Source organism: Lepus europaeus, chromosome X, assembly GCF_033115175.1.
Source record: "Lepus europaeus isolate LE1 chromosome X, mLepTim1.pri, whole genome shotgun sequence".
Classification (NCBI taxonomy): domain Eukaryota; kingdom Metazoa; phylum Chordata; class Mammalia; order Lagomorpha; family Leporidae; genus Lepus; species Lepus europaeus.
This window is the reverse complement of record NC_084850.1, coordinates 109,104,853-109,129,872: the sequence shown is the minus strand read 5'-3', so window position 1 is coordinate 109,129,872 and position 25,020 is coordinate 109,104,853. Positions and strand designations below refer to the sequence as shown.

The following is a 25,020-nucleotide window of genomic DNA, read 5'->3' as shown; positions in this document are numbered from 1 at the left end:
AAGTCCTGGACACACACACACACACACACACACCCCACCAGCACCAGGACATCCGAATGTGACCATATTTGGAAAGAGAGTGGTGACAATTCCTCAAGATGAACTCATACTGGGGTAGGATGGCCCCTAATCCAATATGACAGGTGTCCTTATGAAGACAGTGGCACACAGGGGTAGCGTCCAGTGAAATTGAAGGCAGAACCTAGGATGATGCTTCTAGAAGCCAGGGAACACGGGAGATGGCCAGCCAAGCTCCAGAAGCTGGGGGAAAGGCGCTCACAGCCCCTGAAGGGAACCACACCTTGACCACGCCGTCATCTCAGACTGGCAGGTTCACAATGTATCAGAGATGCGCCACTTGGTTGCACAGCCCAAGGTTACTTACTCATTCATTTCTGTTGCTACTGTTTGAGAGACACAGAAACTCCCTTCGGCTGATTCACTCCCCAAATACCCACAAGGGCCACGAAGCTGGGAGCTGGGAAGCAGGAATTCAGTGTGGGTCTCCCATGTGGGTGGCAAGACCCAAGTACGTGAGTCACCATCACCCCCGCCTCCGAAGGTCTGATCAGAGAAAGCTGGGATGAGGAGTGGAGCTGGGGCTACAAGCCCGGTGCTCGGCTGTGTGCCAGGCCAGGTGCCCGCACCTTACGCCACAGTGGGCAGCCCTGGCCTTTCTTTACGCTTTGTCACCCCTGTGGCGAGCAGCACTCTAGACAAGAGCTGGTGTCTCTGAGTTCCTGAAGAAGAGGCGTGGCAGGGCCTCCCAGCTGTGTGTGAATTCTGCAGGGTCCCAAGTTGATCCTAAGCCCCGGAGTTCCACTGTGGTGAGGGAGTCACGTGACTTGACTGTGTATTTCTTTCTTGGAATTAAAAAAAAGTACAAGGGCTGGCTTTGTGGCGCAGCAGGTTAAGCGGTCGCTTTTGACACCAGGTCCCAGCTGCTCCACTTCCGATCCAGCTCCCTGGTGATGCACCTAGGAAAGCAGTGGAGGATGTACTTGGGCCCCTGCACCCACTGTGGGAGACCCAGCTGACGCTCCTGGCTCCTGGCTTCAGCCTGGCCCAGCCCTGGCTGTTGTGGCTATTTGGGGAGTAAACCAGCAGATAGTAGATCTCTCTCTCTCTCTCTCTCTCTCTCTCTCTCAGTCTCTACCTCTCTCTGTAACTCTGCCTGTCAAATATACAAATATCTCTTTGAAAAAAAAAAAAAGAAAAGAAAAAACAATTTTAAAAAAGTGGAATCAACATCTTCCAGTACAAGAGCAGTAGTGTCTTTCCAGCTGTTTCAATACCAAGGAATCCAATCCAAGGAGACCTCTGTTCTTATGTATTTATCGGCGGTGACACTGCAGCTTTCCAGAGAAGGCCTGGCGTGCTTGCAGATCGCCTGATTAAAACAATAGAAAACCAGGAACAGGAAAAACCAGGGGGAGCACGCGGAGGGCCAGGGGCATGTCAGCTGCGGGGGACCAAGGCAGCTGTCTAGCTGTCAGTGAGCTGATGGATAGCACAGAGGCTTCGCATTGTTTTCTTAAATATTTATTTATTAATTTTCATTTTATTTGAAAGGCAGAGGGTGTAGAGAGAGAGAGAGAGAGAGGGAGGAAGAGGGAGAGAGAGATCTTCCATCTGCTGGTTCACTCCCCAAATGCTCACAAGGGCCAGGGCTGGACCAGGCCAAAGCCAGGAGCCTGGAGCTCCACCCAGGTCTCCCATGTGGGTGGCAGGAACCCAAGTACTGGAGGCATCAGTACTGTGCATTTGCAGGAAGCTGGGATCCGGAACAGAGCAGGGAGTCAGACGCAGGCATCTGGGATGCGGGCATCTCAAGGTGGTGTCTCAGTCACTGTGCCAAGTGCCACCGCAATACAAGGCTTCCAAGTCAAGAGCCTTGCTGCCTTGGCCGCGGCGGGGGAATCTCGTTTCCAGAAAGACGCTAGCTGGTTTAACTAGCAAGCCAGCAAATGCCTAGCAGGGAAGGCATGCACGCTTCAGGCCTCCCTGAGGGAATGGTAAGCCCTGGCCATTTGTCTTTGCTGAAGGCGACTGAGGTGGGGGCCCCACGCCGCCGGGGAGCCAGGGCTTTGCTTCCTTGAGTCGGGCCTGGTACTAGGGCCAAGGGAATAAAAAAAAAAAACAAAACAAAAAACCGCTGTGCAGCCTCAAGGCTCCTGCAGTTTCCCGAAGACAATAGGCATTCCTGCAGGTAGGTTGCCAGGTTACCAAGTGGCCGGTGTAGAGCCAGTGACCCCGGCGGGCGGGCTCGAGAGTTGGGATTGTCTCCCTCCTTGCACCCGATCATTAAGGAACCCAGGCCAAGTCTGTCCACACCCTTGATGAGGGGACCTTTGTGTGCCCTCTCCTCAAAGACCTAAGAACGCTCCAGGCCAGAAATGGCATGGGCCTGTCTTCCTATTTCGGGGGCCACGAAAGAACGTAGCAGACACCCCCTCTCTCTCTGCAAGTTTCATTTTCAGCATGGGTTTTTTTGGTGGTGGCTTAAATTTTACTTTTTTTAAAAGAATGTATTTTAAAGGCACAGTATCGGAGAGAGAGAGACACACAGAGAGAAGAGAGGTCTTTCACATGCTGGTTCACTCCCCAGATGGCTGCAACAGCCAGGGCTGGGCCAGGCTGAAGCCAGGAGCCCACAACTCCATCTGGGTCTAACACACCGTTGGCAGCGACCCGAGCCCTTGGGCCATCGTCTGTTGCCTCCCCAGATGTGCATGAGCAGGGAGAACTGGAAGAGGAGCCGGAACTCGAACCCGGTGCCGGCGCCTGCGTGCTCTCTTGACTGCCGCACCAGACACCCCCCCGTGTGTCGTTTGTCTGGGAAACTGGGACACTGAGGAGATTTTCCGAGAAGGCGGGGGGGGGGGGCAGAGGTGGCTTTGAGGGGGAGCCACAGCTCCGGGCGGAGGAAAGAGGCAGAAGGCTCAGGGTCCGAGCTCAGACGGAGGGAGGGCTGGCGGGAGGCGGGGCAGTGGGAAGCAGTACCAGGCCACCCAGCCAGCTCTGGGCTGATGTTGTGCAGCAGGATCGGCTGTCCTCAGAGAGAGGAGGACAGGGAAGGGGGCCGGCAAGTGCAAGCGGGGCACTTTTGGGGGGGAGGGGGAGGTCTGACTGCGGACTTCAGCAAGTGTCACGCAGGGCACAATTGGGGAGAAGCTATAGTTGAAAGTGGGAGGAGACTGGGCCCCCGTGTGTGAACCTGGCGCTCTTCCAGGCTCCAGAGAATCCAGCTTAGAGGAAAACAGCTGGCCCCACCCCCACCCCCACCCCCACCCGCAACTCCCCTGCAAGACAAGACTAGACCTAAGCAATCCTCCCTCCTGGCCGCTCCCTCAGCCTGCCCTTGGGCACACCTTTCCCATTGCAAATGCTAAGGCCTTAAAGGCTAACTTTAGGTTGGGGGCACCCAAATGTGTCAGAGCTAAGGCCCAGCGAGTAAAAAGAGGGCCAGTGACAGTCTCGCAGCAAAGGCAAGAGAGCGGGGTTGCTGAGCACAGCAGAGACTCTACTGGGGGAGCGTTTGGACAGGGCGGGGCCAGGAGAGACTGCAAGGCAGAGGAAGGAAGGAATGTGCAGGAAGGCAGAAGTTTCTAGAAGGCCAGGGTGACAGCTGCAGATCTAGCGAGGGCCTACCGGACCTAAGGCAAGGCCACTTTTGAGTCCAGAGAGTAGGGATGGCAGGTGACTTGGGGGCTTGCTTCTGGGTTGTGGTTGTGTCTTTTTGGTCTGCCTGCTAGGGCCAGGAAATGATGCTGATGAGCCAAGGAAAAGATGGGGAGGGGGCGTCTGCAGGGACAGGACCCAGGACTCAGACACTGACAGTCTCACACCAACAAGAGAGGAATTTCAGATTCAGCGTTGGTGCGTTGAGGACGCCAGCTCCTTTGTCTGCAGACTGTTCCCAGTCCCGGATCCGGGTTTTCCTGACTGCATTCCCCAGGGTGGTTGTTAATATGTTTCACTGACCTCTGTATCCTTTCTAAACTGGTATTTGGAATGAGCTTTCTTTCCTCTTTTTTGGCAAGACTATGCAGTCTAGAAGTTGGCTCTCTGGGACTCGTGCAGTGGGTAAAGCCACAGCTTGCTTCGCCGGCATCCCATACAGACACCGGTTCAAGTCCTGACTGCTCCACTTCGGATCCAACTCCCTGCTAATGCACCCAAGAAAGAAGCAGAGGATTGCCCAAGTATTTGGGCCCCTGCCACCTACTTGGGAGACCCGGATGGAGTGCCAGGCTCCTGGCTTTGCAGCCATTTGGGGAGTGAACCAGTGGATGGAAGCTCACTCACTCTCGCTCGCTCTCTCTCTCTCTCTCTCTCTCTCCCTTTTTCTTTCTGTAATTCTGATTTTCAAATAAATAAATAAATCTTAAAAAAAAAATAGACTATACTTCCCAGCCTCCTTTGCAGCTAGCTACAACGTATCATTCAGTTCTGCTCATTGGGTTATGCATGGAGCTGTTGGGAGATAACTTGTGCCTTTTTGGTTCCTTCCTTCTTCTTGCTGCCTGGAATGTGGATGTGATGGCCAGAGGTCCAGCACCTTTGTTGAACCATGAGGCAAAATCTCATGGGCATTGAGAAAGGCAGAGCAAAGAGAGCAAAGGAGTCTGCTTCCCTGAAATGATATACTTACCTGATTCCCTGAAATGCTATACTTACCTGATTCCCAGAAGCAGTCTTTTACCCTCTTCCCTGAACTGGTATTTTTGCCTGTTTCCCTGAGGTGGTATACTTGCCATACATACACTGCACTGCTTGCCTCTAGACTTCCTCAGAATGAAGGAGACTTAAACTTCTCAATTATTTAAGCCACTTATTTAATTCATGTTTTGTTGCTGTTACTATTTTGATGGTTGCTGTTGTTTACTTTTTTGTTCTTTGCACTCCAATCCGAAGCTATTCTTGACTGGTAAAGTAGAGCATTGTTGAATTAAAGCCTTGTGCAGTAAAACACCATGTTAACCCTGGAAAATAATAACAGAGAAGCATCCTTATGGATGTAGAAAAATATTCATGACATATTATGTTTAAAAAGCTAATTATGAAATATCTGTGCAATATGAAAAAAACACAGATATATACACAGAAACAGACAACTGAGAGGGTATTAACCAAACCCTTGCCTTCTCTCCCCCTCCTCCATGGCTGGCTAGTTCATCCGTGTAATGAAAAGTTTTCAGGGGTGGGCATTATGGCACAGGGGTGAGGCATCGCCTGGGACACTGGCACTCGACATCAGAGTTCCAGTTCTATCCCGTCCAGCTCCCTCCAATGCACCTTGGAGGCAGCGGATGGTGGCCTGGGGACTTGGGTTTCTGTCCCCCATGTGGGAGATCCGGTTGGAGTTCCTGGCTCCTGGCTTCAGCCTGGCCTAGGGCATTTGGGTAGTGAACCAACAGAAGATTTTGTCTGTCTTTCCCTGTGTGTGTATATGTGTGTGTGTGTGTGTATGAATTTCTTTTTATTTATTGGTTTATTTGAAAGGCAGAATGACAGAGAAAGGGGACAGAGACAAAGGTCTTTCATCTGCTGGTTGATTCCCCAAATGGCTGTAATGGCTGGGCTGGGCCAGGTCAAAGCCAGGAGCCAGGAATCCCATCCGGGTCTCCCATGTGTGTGGTAGAAGCCCAAGGACTTGGGCCATCACCTACTGCTTTCCCAGGCGCATCAGTAGGGAGCTGCATTGGAAGTGGAGCAGCCTGGACTGGAACCAGTGCTCTAATATGGGATGCTGGCATCTCAAACAGCAGCCTCTGAGCCCCAAAACAAAACAAAACAAAACTCCTCCCACACACAAGCATTTATTTCCAACTAAAAAACTTAAATTCTTTTTCTAAAATTTATTTTTATTTATTTAAAAGGCAGAGAGAGGGAGGGGGGAGAGAGAGAGAGGTATCTTCTGTCTGCTGCTTCACTTTCCAAATGCTTGTAACAGCTGGGGCTGGGCCGAACTGCAGCCAGGAGCCACAAACTCCATCTGGGTCATCTTTGTGGGTGTCAGGGACCTGAGAATTTGAGCAGTCAGTTGCTGCCTCCTAGGGTGCGCATTAGCAGGAAGCTGGAGGGGAAGCCGAGGCGGGACTTGATCCCAGGCACAGCTGAATGGGATGCAGGTGTTCCAAGCTGCTTCACCACAAACTCCACCCAAGGACCAATGGATGGAAGCCCCCCCCCACACCTTTCTCTCTTTCTGCCTTTCAGATAAATAAATCCTTTTTTTAAAAAAATTGTATTTATTTATTTGAAAGTCAGAGTTACACAAAGAGAGAAGAGAGGCAGAGAGAGAGAGAGGTCTTCCGTCCGATGGTTCACTCCCCAAATGGCCGCAACGGCCGAGCTGCGCCAATCCGAAGCCAGGAGCCAGGAGCTTCTTCTGGGTCTCCCACGCGAGTGCAGGGGCCCAAGGACCTGAGCCATCCTCCACTGCTTTCCCAGGCCACAGCAGAGAGCTGGATTGGAAGTAGAGCAGCCAGGACTCAAACAAGCGCCCATATGGGATGCTGGTGCTTCAGGCCAGGGTGTCAACCTGCTGCGCCACAGCGCCAGCCCCCAGATAAATAAATTTTTAAAAATGCTTTTCCCAAGGCCGGCGCCGTGGCTCAACAGGCTAATCCTCTGCCTTGCGGCGCCGGCACACCGGGTTCTAGTCCCGGTCGGGGCACCGATCCTGTCCCGGTTGCCCCTCTTCCAGGCCAGCTCTCTGCTGTGGCCAGGGAGTGCAGTGGAGGATGGCCCAAGTGCTTGGGCCCTGCACCCCATGGGAGACCAGGAGAAGCACCTGGCTCCTGCCATCGGAACAGCGCGGTGCGCCGGCCGCAGCGCGCTACCGCGGCGGCCATTGGAGGGTGAACCAACGGCAAAAAGGAAGACCTTTCTCTCTGTCTCTCTCTCACTGTCCACTCTGCCTGTCAAAAAAAAAAAAAAAAAAAAAAAAAAAAAAAAAAAAAAAAAGCTTTTCCCGTATTTCCAGTTAAAATTTGAAAGTAATTTTATTTTTTTTAAGATTTTATTTATTTATTTGAAAGCCAGAGTTACACAGAGAGAAAAGGAGAAGGAGAAGGAGGAGAGAGAGAGAGAGAGAGAGAGAGGTCTTCCATCTACTGGTTCACTCCCCAAATGACTGCAATGGCCAGAGCAGCAGTGATCCGAAGCCAGGAGCCAGGAGCTTCCTCTAGGTAGGTCTCCCATGTGGGTGCAGGGGCCCAAGGACTTGGGCCATCTTCTACTGCTTTCCCAAGCCATAGCAGAGAGCTGGATCAGAAGTGGAGCAGCCAGGTCTCAAAGCGGCGCCCACATGGGATACCGGCACTACAGCCGGCGGCTTAACCCGCTGCGCCACAGCGCCAGCCCCAAAGTCATTTTCTATCCTAGATTCACTGATCTACCAGGAAATTCACAAAACCCGAGGCACCCTAACACTCAGCAAACTGTTTCTCTGGGGAACGCTTTGGGCAGAGGTTCCTCAAGGGGGTCTCTGTCCGCACACAGGGTGTACATAACAGGCCGAGGAACAGCACGATTGGGAAACTGGTATTCCACATTCCCGCACGTGTGAAAAACTCTCCACAGATTTCTGCTAGATTGCAGGCCGGTGGCCTGCAGCCCTAACCCTGTCTGGAGACGGTTTTGTTTGGCCTTCTCAACGTATGATCAGTGTCATGGATGATTTTGCAAGCTCACATCAAAATCCAGTTTGCTGATTACTGGCTTCTGTTTTGAGAAGCCCGAAGACCTGGCAACCAGGAGTCTGCAGCAACAGGCTGTCACAGGGCACAGCCTGGCCCTTTTATTAAATTTGTTTTCATTTAAATTGTGTGTGTGGGTTTTATTTATCTGAAAGAGACAAACACACACACACACATACACACACAGAGAGAGAAACTACTATCCACTGGCTTACTCCCCAGTGCCCACAACAGCACAACATCATCCTGCTCTCCCACGTGGGTGGGCAGTGACCCTTCTACTCGCTCCACCCCCAGCTACCTTCCAGGGTGCACTCAAACCCAGGCACTGTGGTATGGAACATGGGCATCCCAAGCCAACTCTCTCTCTCTCTCTTTTTTTTTTTTTTTAAGATTTATTTATTTATTTGAAAGGCAGAGTTACAGAGAGGCAGAAGCAGACAGAGAGAGAGAGAGAGAGAGAGGTCTTCCCTCCACTGGTTCACTCCCCAAAGGACCGCAATGACCACAGCTGAGCTGACCTGAAGTCAAGAGCCAGGAGCTTCCTCTGGGTGTCCCACGCAGGTGTAGGGGCCCAAGGACTTGGGCCATCTTCCACTGCTTTCCCAGGCCACAGCAGAGAGCTGGATCGGAAGTGAAGCAGCTGGAATCCAAGCCGACTCTTAACAGCGACACCAAATGCCTGCCCTGCTCTTTATTTTTTTTTTTAATTAATTGATGAATTATATTTACTTGCAAGGCAAAGGTGGGGGCGATGGGGAGAGAGAGAGAAAGAGAAAAAGAGAGAGAGAGAGAATTTCCTATCTGCTGGTTTATTCCCTAAATGCCCACAACAGTAGAGCATCCATGTGAGTCTCCCATGCAGGTGCAGGGACCCAACTTACCTGAGCTATCACCTCCTGCCTATTAGCATATTAGTGGGAAGCTGGAATTGGGAGCGGAGCTAGGACTGAAACCCAGACACACTCTCCATGGCATGTGGGTGTCCCAAGCAGTATGGTAACCACTTAGGCCAAGTGCCCTGCCCCATCGACCCCTTTAGACAGAGGCTATGGTGCTCAGTTGAGCACAGTCGCTGCTACCCCCAGGAGGACCTGAGAGAGACAGACAGACAGACAGATGCCGGTGAGGATGCAGGGGGCGGGTCCCCGGGTTCCCATGCACAGGCTGGTTTCACCCTGCAGGCAGCGGGGCAGGGATGGGGGAGAGGGGTGTGCCTCATCTTTCAGACGTGCCTGCCACTTCCCCAACACTCTTCCCACAACAGGTGAGGGCTCCTTTATCACTTCTTGAGTAGGAGCCGGCCTTAGTTCTTGGTTTCTCACAACCAAGGCGGTGAAAGTGACAACGGGTGACTTTCAAAGGTAGGTCAGGAAAAGAAATAGGGCTTCTGGTTGGTCTCCCTGTCCCCAAGGGACGCTCGCCCTGGGAACCCAGCCGCCACTCAGGGAAGGGCCCTTGGCTACACACATACACACACAGTGAAAGGGTCCCTGCGGATCTCAACCTACAGCCGGCGTCAGCCGCCAGCCATGCCGGCGAAGGAGCCTGCAGAAGGTTCCAGCCCCAGCCCTCGTGCCGCCCCGGCTGACGCCCAGTGGAGCATAGGTGAGCTGTCCCCAGGGAGGCCTGCTCAAACTGCAGATTCACGAGCAAACTAAATGTTCTTGCTTTGAGACATGCAGTTCCTTTTAAAATTCTTTATTGAGACATAATTCACATATCATAAAATTCGCTCATTTAAAGTGTGCAATTAAACGGTTTTAGTCTATTCACAGAGTTGTGCAAGCATCTTCACAATCAATTCGAGAACACGTTCATCACCCCTCCCTCCCAAAAGCCTCCAAATGCTCATTGCCTTCTCCCCCTCCTTAGTCCCTGGCAACCTCCAATCCAGTCTCGGTGAGCTTGCCTGTCCCTGACCATTCGTATAAAAGGAATCACACAACATCTGGCCATTTTGCCTTTTTTGCTGGCTTTCGTTCCATAAGCGTGCAGCTTTCAAGGTTCTTCCGTGTGGCGACACACGTCAGTGCTTCATGCCTTTCTATTGCCAAACAGTATCCCTTGCATAGTTACACCGCACTTACTGTACCCATTCTTTGCTCAGTGAGCACTTGGTTTCTACCAATGGTCTTCAAAAACTTGGTGGGGATGTGTAGGATGAAAAACTGAGCATAGATTTCAAACGTCATTGCAACGAAACAACCTTATCTGTCCATTTCCCACCATTAAAAAGGGGGAAAAATCATTTAGGAGCTGGTGTTGTGGTGCAGCCGGTTAAGCGACCGCTTGTAGCACCGTTGCCGATTCGAGTGCCGGCTGCTCCACTTCCAATCCAGCTCCTTGCTAATGCGCCTGGGAAAGCAGCAGAGGATGGCCCAAGTGTTTAGGCCCCTGCACCCACTTAGGAGACCTGCATGAAACTCCTGGCTTCTGGCTTCGGCCTGGCCCAGCCCTGGCCATTGTGGCCGTTTGGGGAGTGAATCGGCAGATGGAAGAACTCTGTCTGTCTGTCTCTCTCTGTAACTCTGCCTTTCAAATAAATAAATAATTTAAAAAAAAAAAAAAAGGAATATATCCCACGAAGGTTGTATATTTGAGAGGACAGTGTTTTTTTTTTTTTTTTAAAGATATTTAAAAAACAGACTTGAGCTACAGTTTTTCATTTTTGTCTATTTTCATTTTATTTGAAATACAGAAAAGAGAAAGAAAGAGAGAGAGAGAGAGAGAGAGAGAGAGAGAGAGAGAGTTTCCATCCACTGGTTCACTCCCCAAATGCCCACAACCTCCAGAACAGCTGGGACTGAGGGGGGCTGAAGCCAGGAGCCAGGCACTCAAGTCAGAAATCACAGTCCTTGAAGCCCCCCCCCCCCCCCCCGCCTCCCAGGGAGCACATGAGCAGGAAGGTGCCTGGGAAGCGGAGGAGCCCGAACTCAGAGCAGGCACTCTGGTATGGGCTGCAAGTGTCCCAAGTGGCAGTTTAACCTCCACGCCCAACACCTGCCCCAGCTCGGGCTCAGGCGCAGGCTTTTTCTACATCAATGATGCTAGCAGCGTCGTACAGTTTCCTTTGTTCTTCTTAATATTCCAGTTCAGTACTGGCCTTTTTTTTTTTTTTTTTTTTGACAGGCAGAGTGGACAGTGAGAGAGAAACAGAGAGAAAGAAGGCCTTTTTTTTTTTTCAAATCTGGTTTTTAAAAAATATTGAAACACTTCTATCATATAGGAAAAGCTCTCGACATGGGCATATGCAGAAATACCTTGTTCCTTGAAACCTCTGCCACCGAGAGCTAGCTAGCATTGGCCACGCTTTCTCCTTCTCCCAGTTTCCCCAGTGTGCAAACAGGCTATCAGCAGATGGCAGAGATTAGAAAGAGCCCAAATGTATCAACTTGCAAATTGTGTGTGAAGGGGCAGGCTCCTCCCTCGCAGGCTCTTCTTTTTTTTTTTTTTTTTTTTTTAGTACAGGACTCCTTGCAAAGGAGAATCTAAACTAACATTTGTCTAGTATTTACCATCTGTTGACCACGGCGCTGGGCAGTCTACCTATATAATCTCATTTAATACACAAGAACCCTGAAGGACAGCTATTAATGTTCATTTTCAAAAAGTAACTTTTTATTGCGGGATTCTTGTTTGACTTCAGCCTCCTGCCAGTGCACACCCTAACAGGCAGCAGTAATGGCTCAAGATTGGGTTCCTGGGGCCAGCGCTGTGGCAGAGTGGGAATAGCTGCTCGCTGCCTGCAGTGCTGGCATCCCATATGGCCGCCGGTTCGAGTCCCGGCTGTTCCACTTCCCATCCAGCTCTCTGCTATGGCCTGGGAAAGCCGTGGAAGATGGCCCAAGTCCTTGGGTCCCTGCACCCACATGGGAGACCTAGAGGAAGCTCCTGGCTCCTGGCTTCAGATCAGACAGGTCCAGCCGTTGCAGCCAATTGGGGAGTGAACCAGTGGGTGGAAGACCTCTCTCTCTTTCTCTCTCTGCCTCTCCTTCTCTCTCTGTGTAACTCTGACTTTCAAATAAATAATAAATCTTAAAAAAAAAAAAAAGATTAGGGTCCTGCCTCACTCCTGGGAGACTTGGGCTGAGTTACCAGTGTCCAGCATCAGCTCTGGCTTGGCCCATGGTATTTGGGGAGTAAACCAGCAGACGGGAGCCCTCCTCTGTCTCTCTCCCTCTTAGTTTCTCTGCCTCTCTCATAAATAAAACACAACAACTACATTTTAAATTGCCAATTGATAATCAGGTTTGTTTTGTCTATAGCTCCAGTTTCTCTTCCCCCTGGATGACAGCTTATCCTTCCATCCATAACTATTTTAGTATATATTGCCCAAAAGACAAGGACTCAGAGATTCGGGGCTCCTATTTCCCTGGTTTTCACAATTTTTTTTTTAATAGTTTGACTTTCAAATCAGACTCTCTGATCCATTCGTTGCAATTATTGGTATTTCTCCCGAGTGTCTTTTAGCCTGGAGCTTTCCCTTCGTCTCTTTTTATCCCCTTACAATTTATTTGTTGAAGAAACTGAGTCCAGCTGGATACACACCCAGTGTGTTCCCATGTTCGCCTGTCCCCCGTATTTCCTGTCGCTACTGAGCACTTGAAAGTGTGGCCAGTTGGAGTGGAGAAGTGCCGACAATACAAAATATGCAATGCAGTTTTCAAAATCGTAACACAAAAAGAAGCAAAATGTATCTCACTAATATCTTATATTGATTGCATGTCAGAATGGTAATACACTGGATATATTGAGCCGAAACAAAATATCATGAAAGTTAATTACACCTGTTTCTTTTGGGTTTTTAAAATGTAGCTCCTAGAAAATTTAAAATCACACATATGGCTGACATCCTATTTCTACTGTAGAGGCTTGATCAATTTCAGGGTCAATTTTTTTTTAAGGTTTATTTACTTATTTATTTATTTGAAAGCCAGAGATACACAGAGATAAAAGGAGAGGCAGAGAAAGAGAGATCTTCCATCCCCTGGTCCACTCCCCAAATGGCTACAATGGCTGGAGCCACGCCAATCCGAAGCCGGGAGTCAGGAGCTTCTTCCGGGTCTCCCACGTGGGTGCAGGGGCCCAAGGACTTGGGCCATCTTCTACTGCTTTCCCAGGCCTTAGCAGAGAGCTGGATCGGAAGTGGAGCAGCCAGGACTAAAACCAGTGCCCGTATGGGATGCCGGCACTGCAGGTGGTAGCCCCTCAGCTATTACATTGACATTGTCACCAAGGATAGGATTACTGAAACAACTTAACATATTTCTACAGGTCTGTCTTTAGGGTAAATACACAAGACATTATATCAATTTCTTGGGTTTTAGTCACTCGAAATAGTTCTTGTGTAGTTGTGCTCGCCACCGGATCCATAGGCTTCATTTGGTCTGCTGTGCCTTTTAATTCACAGGCATTGCTGTTGGTTTCTAGTTCCGTGACGTCACGTGGAAGTCTACACTGTGGAGCGTTTGGAACAGCAGAGCTGCCCTCTCTCCCTCGCAGCCAGTATACCTCTTCCATCACAGGTAACCACTGCTGCTGCTCCTTTTAAGATTTATCTATTTGAAAGTCAGAGTTACTAGAGAGAGGAGAGAGGTCTTCCATCTGCTGGTTCACTCCTCAGATGGCCATACCAGCCAGACTGGGCCAATCCGAAGCCAGGAGCCAGGAGCTTCTTCCGGGTCTCCTATGCGGGTGCAGGGGCCCAAGGACTTGGGCCACCCTCCACTGCCCTCCTGGGCCACAGCAGAGAGCTGGATCGGAAGTGGAGCAGCCAAGTCTCGAACCGGCACCCATATAGGATGCTGGCGCTTCAGGCCAGGGCCTTAACCCGCTGAGCACTGGCCCCAGCACTCACTTTAAAGCAGTTTAGAGAACCTTGCACACTTCACAGTTGCATAGCACAATCATCCCTCAGCAACCAGGGGTCTAGCTCCAGGACCTCTTCAGCTACCAACACCAAGCGATGTAGCACCTGCATAGAACCTACCCAGATATTTTGAATTTACGTTTATTAAAAAAGACTTATTTAGACAAAGAGGGAGAGAGAAAGAGAATCTTCCATTTCTATCCCCTGACTCACTCCCCAAATAGCCACAATGGCCAGGGCTGGGCCAGGCTGAAGCCAGGAGCCTGGGACTCCATCCAGGCCCTCCACATGGGTGCAGGGGCCCAAGCACCAGGGCCATCTTCTGCTGCTTTCTCAGGCGCATTAGCAGGGAGCCACCTAGGACCTGAAGCAGCACTCAGATATGGGATACCGACAGTGGCTTAACCTGCTGCACCACATTGCTGCGCACCTCCCCCCCCCCCCCCCCTTTTAAATCTTTAATCTTATGCTGAGTGCATGGATACGGAGCAGGGAACACCGAGGGCGGCCGAGCCCTGTTCTGTGTGGGTGCACCACTGTTCACCAGGGCCTGCCTGATCCCAGACTTGGGTGTTTTCAGGAGTTTGCTGTTACAACGATTAGGCCAAGTTTGAAAAAAACAGGAAAACAAGGCTGAAGGGGCAATTTGTCCAAGTTCACCCAGAGAGGAAGTCTATTAAGATGAGATTTAGTTGAAGTAGTAGAAAAACTCAAGTGCACAGTAGGTTCTTTTATAGATTTCTTTATTTGAAAGGCAGAGTTACAGAGCAGGAGCCATCTTCATCCGCTGGGTCACTCACAACAACTGGAGCTGGGCCACGTGGAAGCCAGGAGCCTCATCGGGGTCTCCCAGGTGGTTGGCAGGGGCCCAAGCACTTGGGCCATCCTCTGCTGCTTTCCCAGCTGCATCAGCAGGGAGCTGGATCGGAAGAGGAGCAGCCGGCACTGGAACCAGCACTCATATGCCAGTGTCCTGGGTGGCAGCCCCCAAAACACAGTGGTTTCCACATAACGCACAAGGCAAGCCCCTTGGCACCCATGAAGAACTGCGCCCAAACACTTCTGTACCACGCTGCGGTCCTTTCCTCTCCACTGAGGGCCCCTAAACACCGCACACAGCACGTGCTGTGCTTCTCAACTCTCCAGAGCACTCGCCTACCCACGTGGAGTTCCCCCAAACACGTGGCACACTCTCCTACGTGCTGGTGGTGTGCCCTGGCCTCCCGTGTGCTCTGCTCCTTGTGGCAAGCTCCTCTAGACCTATGGGGGCTTCTGGAATGGGTGGCAGCTCCTCTATACCCAAGTTTTCTCAGCTCCAGGTTCTCATCCAGACCCCAGTCAGCTCTATCTGTAATCGGTTTTCAAGCACTTTGGTGGGTCCTCCAGGAGCTGCTCTGTCTGCCAGTCCCTCCAGCTGTGTGACCTTTGACAGCCTTCAATGTTGCCTAAAGGGAGCTCAGTACTTCCCTGCCCTCCACCCCGCAGGTCTATGGCTCCCACCTGTTGTCTTGGTCTAATGAATACAATGACCTTTATCCCCATAAAAACCTCAGTTGGCCTCAGGCTCTCCCTTAGCCTCCAGCCCAAATACAAATAAAAAAAAGCCAAATGCCCTTGAGCTTTTATTTTTGAGATTAGGATTCAAAGGAGACCCTTGTTGCCTAAAGTAGTTCAGGCTCACCAGTCCTCTTTTGCTTAAATTCTTCTGTAGGTCTGCTTTACTGGGCCACTATCTTAGCTTTCTCTGGGCCTTTGCAGACTGCTTAGATCTTTTCCTACAAAACAAAAATTGCATAAGCTATTGAGAGTGGTTTCCCCCAGCAAGGGGAGGGGAGTATTAGTATGGAGTGATAAGGAGTTATCTAGGTCTGAAATGTTTACAATGGAATGTTTTACAATTAGAAAAATTCACAGGCCAAAAACTTGCCAGGTGCCTATTGTCTGCAGGATACACTCCCCCATTTACTTCAAGATGCAGCACAAATACATCATCCCTAAGGCCTCTTCCTTGACCCAGCTGCCACGTTGGCTCTGCTTTGGTGTTCAATACAAGATGAAAAAATGCATAGTACTGAGCACAAATGGTTGTGCCACAGGGACTCAGATGGTGACAAGGTTTTTGGCAGAGCTAGGGGAAAGAGTCAGGACAAGCCCAGGACCACCAGCAGTGCCCTAGGCACCGGCCGGCCCTGCCCTAGTCCTCAGCAGCAATTGCTACAGTAGGAAGGTGTGTGTGCCCCTTGCTCCTTTCCAAAGAAATCCACATTCAGAACCAGAAACATAGCTGCAAAGGAGTCCAGTAGTTTTCCACGGCCTATCCATTGCAGTGAAGAACAGGCATATGGGGTGGACTCTAAGCATCAAGTGACCAGTGCAGAGACTGCTAGAAAAAGCAGTTACCCTAGAGGTAACAGAAAAAAGAAGAGAGCTGGAGGAAGACAAGTAGTGCAACAAAGGCTTGGTTTCAAGATAAGGCTTCTTCACTGGGATGTGGGATTGCAGTAGGTCAAAGCCAGAAGCTGAAGCCTGCCAGGGCAGAACTGAGAGACAGGAAAGCATTAGGTCCAGACTGGAACTCCAAATCGTTTTCTGGGTATAATTAATTCCTCCGCATCTACCAGTTTACACAGACTGTAAACTGCTGGAACATTACCGACAGGGCACGGACCATCAACACCACTTTGAAGACAGCGGTGACAACAAGAATGCATTAGGAATACATGGGATGCAAAATATTTCAATTTTCTCCTTTCCTCAACAGGTTTATTGCCTTTTAAGAAAATTTTTGTAAAATATAAATACAAAGGCAGAGAATTTACTTACAAAGTTAAAACACAGATTTCAAACATAAACACACAATTCAGAAAATTTTAGTTTTATGTACATTTTCAAGCAACCTCAACATATTATGTTAGTTTTCAATATTTTACAGGGTACAGAAAAAAATAGCTCAAAGTCTTCTTTAAATAAGAGCATAAAATGTTTAAACATATAAACAATCCGGTTTGATGCGTGAAAACTAATTTCACAGCTTTTAAATTAGGATATAAAAGTTTCATACAATTAGTTGTTGTGTGTGGATATGGTTTGAATTTATATTACACACTACTGGATTACATCCAATAGCATTTACCTGGCCCAAGCAGGTACTCTGTAAACAAAACATAAAGGTACAACACCACCAAGTGCCTTCACCAAACCCAACCGCACGCTTCTGACCACACATTACACACAGACAGGCTGTCATCGGAGCTTGCCATGAAATTAAGTCAAAGTGTGAAGCCCCTTTTCCTCATTTTTGTTTCTCCTTAGAAAAAAAAAAAAAAAGAAAAAGAAAAACAAGAACAGAAAAGAAACAAATGTTCCAAGTAAAAACAAACCTATCCCAAAACAGGTGTGCATGAAAGAAACACTATAACAACTTCATAAAAACTGACTTAAAAAGAAAACAACAGGTTTCGAAGTCCTTCTGACTGGAGCCATTTCTCTTATATAAAGAAGAGATCTTTTCCTATGTAATAGTGTCCTTTCTTTACAGAAATAGCTGTACTATGACACATATGCACAAAGATTCACACCAGAATGCACTGTCCAAGGCGGGGCTGCGGCGCTCACCAGCAGTTGTCCAAGAGCCCCTCGCTGGGGTGGAGCCACTCCAGGGTGGAGCCCAGCAGAGTCTGCAGGTCGCTGGTGAATTCCACCAGATCGAGCAGTTCCTTGCTCTCCGGGTTGAAGGCTTCCAGGTCTTTGGAACAAGAGAATAAAAGGCTCGCGGACACCTGCCTATAGAGCTCCGCCTCGGCGATGGTGACGATCTCCATGTTGGGGAAATTGCAGCGGAAGATGCGCGAAGACATTTTCAATTTCTTCAGCACATCTGAAAGCAGTAGCCAATTTCGTGGCCTGCAAAACGGGAAGGCAAAGCGCTTTGAGTTCCCGGCAAAAATGCAAAGCACACCCTGAGCAGAGCCCAGCCCCTAGCCGTGGGACGGAGGCCAGGGGCTTGCCCCTTTGAGCCTCCGCATCCCATAGCCAACTCCAGACTCATTTGGTGGTATGAAGAAAACACCTAGGCAGGATGGCCTGAATGACCCTCACTGTTCTCCCTACTGGTGGAACTGGCCACAGTTCGAGCCACACCTCTCCATGTGCTCCGCTGTTTTCCCTGGGGGAAGACAGTCTGTCTGTCTGCCAGCCTCTTTGCTCTCTCCTCTCCTTGGATCCACACTAAGTGCACACAGAAAGCTGTCTCTTTCCTTTACGATCTCCACCCCCACCCCTCAACTCTGTTGGAAGTGACACTTTATGATTTCCTTCGGTGTTTTTGATAGCATACATGTTTACAGCTGCAGAGCCGAAGAGGGTGTTACTCACGAGGCATCTTTGACCTTTGTTAACACGTGGTAGAGCAGTCTCTTGACACATATACCCCAAGGGTGCCCTGACCATAGCAGCAAGACAGGTCTAACCCCATCTGATGACACATGGAGGTCCCAAGCGTCGTGCAGAATGATTATCCTAACTATATACAAGAAAGCACCGTACCAGAAGGGTCCCAGTGCATCTGAGATGCCTGGGAAGGCCTGTATAGTAGCCCGTTATGGGGGGGGGTCTCCTAAGGAAGACCCCCTTCCCAGAGCATCTTGGTGATCGTAGAAGCACCCAACATGTTGACTCTTCTGTGAAATTCCAGCTACTGATTAATACCCTTTTTTTTTCTTTTTTATTTCAGGCAGAGTGGATAGTGAGAGTTCACCCTCCAATGGCCGCTGCGGCCGGCACATCACGCTGATCCGAAGGCAGGAGCCAGGTGCTTCTCCTGGTCTCCCATGCGGGTGCAGGGCCCAAGCACTTGGGCCATCCTCCACTGCCTTCCTGGGCCACAACAGAGAGCTGGACTGGAAGAGGGGCAACCGGGATAGAATCCAGCGCCCTGACCGGGACTAGAACCCGGTGTGCCGGCGACACAAGGCGGAGGATTAGCCTGTTGAGCCACGGCGCCGGCCTTTCAATACCCTTTTCAATGAGAAGTTTATCCCATGGGCCAAGGGACACCCCGGGGTAGAAGTAAGCAGATATGTATGTACCCTTTGTGGAAAGGATCTCCTGCACCGTGTAAGATTTGGGGACTCACCTACCCACTGACATCTGCCTAAAGGGGATTTCTACCACGCCCCCCCACACACCCCGCCCCTGCAGCTCGGCTTGTGGTCAGCCAGCCATGCTCACCCCTGAGCGACGGACACCTGAACATTGTAGCACGGTAAGAGGGGGCTGTCTGAGAACTCGAATTCAAACACATCACTATAGGAGTCATTGTCCTCGTCCTGGTCTTCAGGTCCCGGGGGGTTCGCTAAAACATCATAGCCACTTTCGTCATCTGGCTCTGACGGAGGACAAATGAGAGAGGAAGCAATCAGTACGCACTGCAGCAAGATTTCAGCTGCTGTCAACAACAACAAGATTCTTTCCCAACTGAGCCCAGCTTCTAACACCTCCACCCCAGCCTGGGTTCCCCTCACCCACACCAGAAACATTTCAACTCATTCGCTTCCCCCTGATAAACAAAATAACAATGCTGCTCACCACACACTGAGCTGCCGTAGAACTCCCAGGAGCCATTGGAGTCATCATCACTGCGACCTTGTAGGTCATTTAAGTAATCTGGAGGCAAGAGGAAAGATAGAACCCACTGGTGAGAAGAAAATGGTGATGGAATCGGGGTGCGGGGGCATTTCCCCCCATACGCTCATGCCCAGCTGCTACAATTCTCCAAGTCCCGCGCTCGCAGGATCTCCCCCAAGTCTACCTAGCCCACCCCAACCAGAGCCTAGCTCTTCCATGCAGAAGCAAAGTGGCAGTTCATCGGCATAGCCCTTCTCCCTCCCAGCAGGTTCAGGTTCAAGTTAGGGGACACAAAGGTGGGCCAGCAGTGACTTCGTAGCACTTCTGCAACACTGCAGGTGCCTGCCACTCGTGAAAACCTGGTGCTTCTACAGCGCCTGGGGCTTAGAGACGGTTTTGTCCTGTGGCAACCCCCACACAGCTGTGATCAGTCCACGTATGGGGAGCTTGAGCCATCTCACCCAGATGCCAGGTGCATACCCGGGAGCCAGGGCTAAGTTAAAGATGCCTCCACAGAAAAGGCAAACGACTTCAGGAGATCTTTGAAAGCCTGAAGCTGAGGAGCTGGGTTAGCTTCGCTAGCGTAAGGCCCCTCTGCCCCAGCCACGCGGAGCGGCGCTTGCACGCTGCAGCCTTTTTGAGTTCTGCCCAGTCCAATGCAAAGGTCAAGGGTCTGATTTGGGAAGACCACTTGCTGCCCTTTTGTCGTACCTGTTAAAAACTTTTCCATTAGTTCACTGTGGGTCATTTTCATGATGGTTCTACCTGAGTACGTAGCAAGGGTAGGGTCAGCACCATAAGAAAGCAGCAGGCGGACGATTTCCAGGTGGTCGTTCTCCACCGCATCGTGCAGAGGCCTAGGAAGAGGCACACAGCGGCACTGAGCTCCGGAGGCCACGTGTCCCTCCCAAGCTGTCCCTGCTGACTGAGCACACGGGGACCCCGCCGAGGGCCTGCCGGGCGTGGCACTTTATCCACTGCCATCGCACAGACAGGGAAACTGAGGCACGGTGACTGCCCTGAGGTCAAGGGACAACTTCCTCTTTTATTTACCACTTACACCCTTTACACGGTGCTATTTCTTGGCCTCACTCTCAAAGGCAAATCTGTCCAAATCCAAGGCCAAAGAGGAACTCAAGCCTCAAATGAAAACATTTTTCAACCAGCACCAGACCATCTGAAGGGAGCTCATGGGGGTGGCGGAGTGCCATCAATATGGAAGCCAATATAGCCAGCAATTATTAGCCCATTAAAAAAAAAAAAAAAAAGCTGCCTGTTTCTCAAAGATACTAGGTGCGAAGGGAGGTGATTAGTGGAGACTCCTACAAACCTGACCCCGGGACCTAACAGCCATCAGTCATCAACCCTCTGGCCCCGAAGCAGAGGGCCGCAGGTGGAGGGGACTGGGGACTCTGCTCGCCATCATTTGCACTTTGGTCAAAAGACAAACTGCCTAGCTACCTGGTGTTTCTCAGGGCTGCTGGGAAGACAGCAGCACCAGGAAGATGCTGGCGCTGACTCAGACCCGGGTCTCAGACCAATAAACCAGGCTCAACGACAGGGCGAGGGCCAGGGAAGCAGTGGGGGGAGGGGCAGGCGGCCAGCCATCTGCGGGGGATGGGGGGAGCAGGAGAGGAGGGCCTGGCAAGTCGGAGATTTCAAAGATGGCAATGATGGAAGCCCAGGATCTTAAAAGGCAACACTCCCAACTATCCGTGCAGGCTCTGACATTTCGCAGACTGGTGTGCTGGCAGCTGACTCTGCGCCTTTCTTACGGGGTCCCCCTCCGCATACCCCGAGAGCCACGTGCCTGAGCCTGGGACACACCACTGACCTGGTTCCATCCTGGGCACTGCAGTTGACGTCAGCGCCGTATTCGAGGAGGTGCCGCACGATGTTGAGCCAGCCCCTGGCACAGGCCTCGTGTAGGGCACAGTAACCTGCATTGTCCCGATGATTGACGTCGCAAATCTTGTTTTCCAGGCAGTACAAGACAACTTCCTGTGCGGAGAGGACAGGGAACACCATCAGATCACCGCACCGTGACGTTCTGTAAGGGGGGAACCTTGCCACTGCTCTCCCAGACAGACACCCTGGAGCCCGAGAGCCCACGGTGGCTCCGGTGGGCTGTGGACGTCTCGGTGAGGGCTTGGTGAGAGTCCGCATCACTGAGGTCTCTGTTGGACGCCTGGCTCGGCTCCTGCCTCCATCTCTCCCTCTCAGGAGAGAACAGAGGCTCCCGAGGATGCCACCCACACTCTGTGCCCGGTGCCGGTGCAGTGACCGCATAGGGATCTGGCTCCTAAGATTCCAAAGGGCGCATTCTTCAGCCCGGGCGCGTTCTGATTGGATCAGCTCATTCAACAGGTGGGGGGGGGGGGTGACAGCCCAAGTTTAGACAACAGCGAGGGCTACTCCTGTACAATGGGAGATGAAAGGAGCGACAGAGGTCAACCAGGCCCTCACGCCTACAGTACGGTATAGAGGCAGGAGGTGCCAGTCTGGGGTAGCAGTAAAGACACTGCTTGGGATGCCCAGGGCTCACGCTGGCCGGCCTGGTCTGAGCCTCGGCTCTTCTTGCTAATGCCTACCCTGGAAGGCAGCAGAAGATGACTCAAGTGCTTGGGTCCCTGCCACCCAGGTGGGAGACCCAGACGGGAGTTCCAGACTCCTGGCTGCGGCCTGGCCTGGTTCACCTGCTGGGGAGTGAACCAGCAGATAGGAGATCTGTGTGTGTGTGTGTGTGTGTGTCTGTCTCCCTGCCTGCCTTTCAGATAAAGCAAGAACAAAGACTAGAAGGAGGAGAGCCCCGGGCTGCAATGCTTCTGTTAGAATGTGAAGTCAAGTTCAAGACTGGCTCCCTGTGAACCACATATATCATCAAGAGATGACAGGCCTCAAATCCCCGCCCTCTCTGATTTTGGCCTCACTCGCCACCTCCCTCAGGGTCGAATCCATCCAATGCGGTCTTACAGCCTTAAGTTAATGGCAGAGTTAATGGCAGGAATCTGATAGGCCACGCACCGCCACCGACACACTTCAAGAACTAAATAAAACAAGGCCGCCCCTCCCCCCTTGCAGAACGTGCTCTGCGCCAACAGTTTTGCATGGGAATCGCTGTTACTAATCTCCCTTCTTTGGCTTGTTAAAACATTAATGTGAACCGCTCCCAGTAAGCAGAGCAGTAATTTCTCCCATGTTTTATTACCTTGATTAAGAAAGTTTTCAAGCACACTGAACAGTATCTGCCATCAGAAAACATGCTGCACCACCAGCCTGCCCGTCTGGCGCAGCACAGGGCTACCCAGTGGGTGGGCGGCCCAACACGTGGGCCACACGGCGAGGGCGCCTGTGGGTCACGGCGGAACGCCCTTTGTGACAACTCTTTCTTTACTGTGTCGTTGTTTATTTTCACCGGCTTGAAAGGCAGAGCCACAGGGAAACAGCAAGGGAGACGGGAGTGACCCACACACACACACACACACACACGGAGGGAGGGAGAGATAGTCCATCCCCTGCTTCACTTCCCAAATGCCTGCCCACAGCCAGGGCTGGGCCAGGCGGAAGCCAGGAGCCAGCAACTGCATCAGGGTCTCCTATGTGAGCGACCAGGGGCCCACAAGCACTTGAGCCCCGGTCTGCTGCTGCCCCCAGCATACAGCAGCAGGACGCTGGAGATAAAGTTTAGAAGCGGGGACTGGAACCTGGCACACCGATATGGGACTTGGGCATCCCCACCAGAGCCACAACGCCCACCTCTTCTTGCTGACAGCGCATCTGCTTCAACCTAAACAAAGGTCCCTCAAGCCACGCAGGAGCATGGAGCAGGTTCTGAAGACGGAGGGAGAGAGAGGCCATCAGCCGCCTGCGTGCGAACAAGGACGGGAGCTGCTCCAGGCCTGTGTGGCGGCTCGCGGCCAAAACAAGCCAAGGAAGAGAGAAGGCATGCCCAGAGAAGGTTCCTGCCTTCAGGTCCTAACCTGCCACAGAGCCCACAGTCCTCGCGGCTCCCAGGCCACCTGCCCTGAGCGCTCGTATCCAGGATACCGCATGGAGCTGTTGCGCTTTTCGCAGGCCCTCACTAGCCAGACTCGAGTGGACGGCGGCAAGCTAATGAGTTGTGTGCCCCAGCCAGGGAGAGGCCCCTGTCACGTGACGCCGGGATCAGCTCTGAGCGCCACCGACTGCTGTGCACAGATCAATTTACCCGGATCCCGGCGGCCTGCCTGGTGTCCTATCAACCCAAGGTTTATTTGTTCTGACAATTATGGCTTTCACCTGGAAACCGTCAGCGCTACCAGGGCTGATTTGAGGGACCCGAGAAATGAAAGGCCATCGGGGCGGAAGGGGAAATCGCCCCCACCCCCACCCAGGATGGCCGGAGAGGCGTATCCTCGCTCAACCGTGCCAGCCCCTCTGTTCGCCGGGGCGTTTCTCATTCCCCCGGTGCCCAGGGGGAGACATCAGGAGGGGAGAGGAGCGTGGATCGCATTCGATACTTGGGGAAACTGAGGGAGGACCGGAGGAGTCAAACCCCAAGTTCAACTAACACAAAGTACTAGACCGTGGCTCAGGTCCTTTTGGTACCTGGGTTGCCGGGAAGATTCTCCAGACCCAACAATCGAGGGCCCCTACTAGAGGGGTGCAATCCAGCCGCACCCAGCAGCCCTCGGACCCTCTCTGGTGGGGTCAAGCGTACTTCCGGGAGGGTCCTAGCTGGGAGGCGGACGGCCTCCTTAGGATGGCAACCACTGTCACCAACACAGCGCGTGGCAAAGAAAACGGACAAGGGCCATGCACTCCGTGTCATCCCTGGTCTATTTTCTGGGCTATAAATGGGAGTGTTCGAGGGGCAGCCCACCCATTCCCAAACAAAATCAAACTGTTTTTGTTGGACAATTCTCTGGTAAGTGGCTATAAGCTGAATGCCATTAACCGCAAAATGTAACCATAAAGGCCATAAACCCGACATTGTTAATTAATTAAATGCCTCATTAACTTTTTTAAAAACATGATTTATTCAATTCATAGAAAATGTAACCATCACCACTAAATGCACGCTGGCATTGTAGCCTAAGAGACAGAAGCCTCTTTGGCGGGCGGAGAACGGTTCACATGCGTCTGGCTTTTGCAGGCAGACTGTCTCAGACCTGAAGACAGAAGATGCTTCTTGACACCAAGAAGCCGAGGAAGCCCTGACAAAGCCCGGGTGGCCTTGCGATCGCAGGCGTCTCTCCAGCTAAGCAGGAGACCCCTGAGACCAAAGCCTTACCATCCTCCCATTTTCAAAGATTTCAACTGCCATGACTGAAGGGCCCACTATCCCAACACTGCCCCCCCCCCCCACCAAGAACTCCTGGAAAGTGGAGTTCAATGTCAACAGCATTCAGCACCCAAAGGGATACCCTGGTGAAATTTACACCATGAAAGCGTCATTTGAAAGGGGGTGGGGAGTAGGCTTCACGTGCCAGCCTCAAAAACCTGGTAGCCTAATAGAGTCTGGATCCAGTGCTCCTTGGTCCAGGCCTCAGGCTTACACCGAAACGGAAAAGGTTCCTTAGAAGGCCCACCCTCGACCCCTGAGGTCTCCACTCCCAAAGGGGCGAGATGGGCAGAAATGACGCCAAGATCAAAGGCCACGCCAGACCCCCGAGGCCTGTGGAGCTGGCTGCCCTGCTGCTGGGAGCCCACATGTGGCATGTGGCATGTGGCACGTGCCACGTGGCCCCTCCTCTTCCCCTCCCAGGTGCTTGCTGCTCTCTCAGCTTGTGGAAAAGCAACTGGCTGCCACTTGGACTTAATCTGCAAGTCACCGAG

At 51.5% G+C, this 25,020-nt stretch overlaps 1 protein-coding gene across 7 annotated transcripts in view; it reads right to left on the bottom strand.

The window, feature by feature from the left end:
- Positions 1-16,347: 16,347 nt before the first annotated feature.
- BCOR (BCL6 corepressor) overlaps positions 16,348-25,020 on the bottom strand; it is an 83,282-nt gene continuing 74,609 nt past the window's right edge. For all 7 annotated transcript variants that reach the window (XM_062183316.1, XM_062183315.1, XM_062183314.1 and 4 more), the window contains 5 exons: positions 21,038-21,204; positions 19,915-20,060; positions 19,165-19,242; positions 18,808-18,964; positions 16,348-17,481 (listed from right to left, as the gene is read on the bottom strand). In XM_062183316.1, coding sequence (XP_062039300.1) covers positions 17,190-17,481; positions 18,808-18,964; positions 19,165-19,242; positions 19,915-20,060; positions 21,038-21,204 — 840 coding nt within the window. In that variant the 3' untranslated portion in view covers positions 16,348-17,189. The remainder of the gene's footprint in view (positions 17,482-18,807; positions 18,965-19,164; positions 19,243-19,914; positions 20,061-21,037; positions 21,205-25,020) is intronic.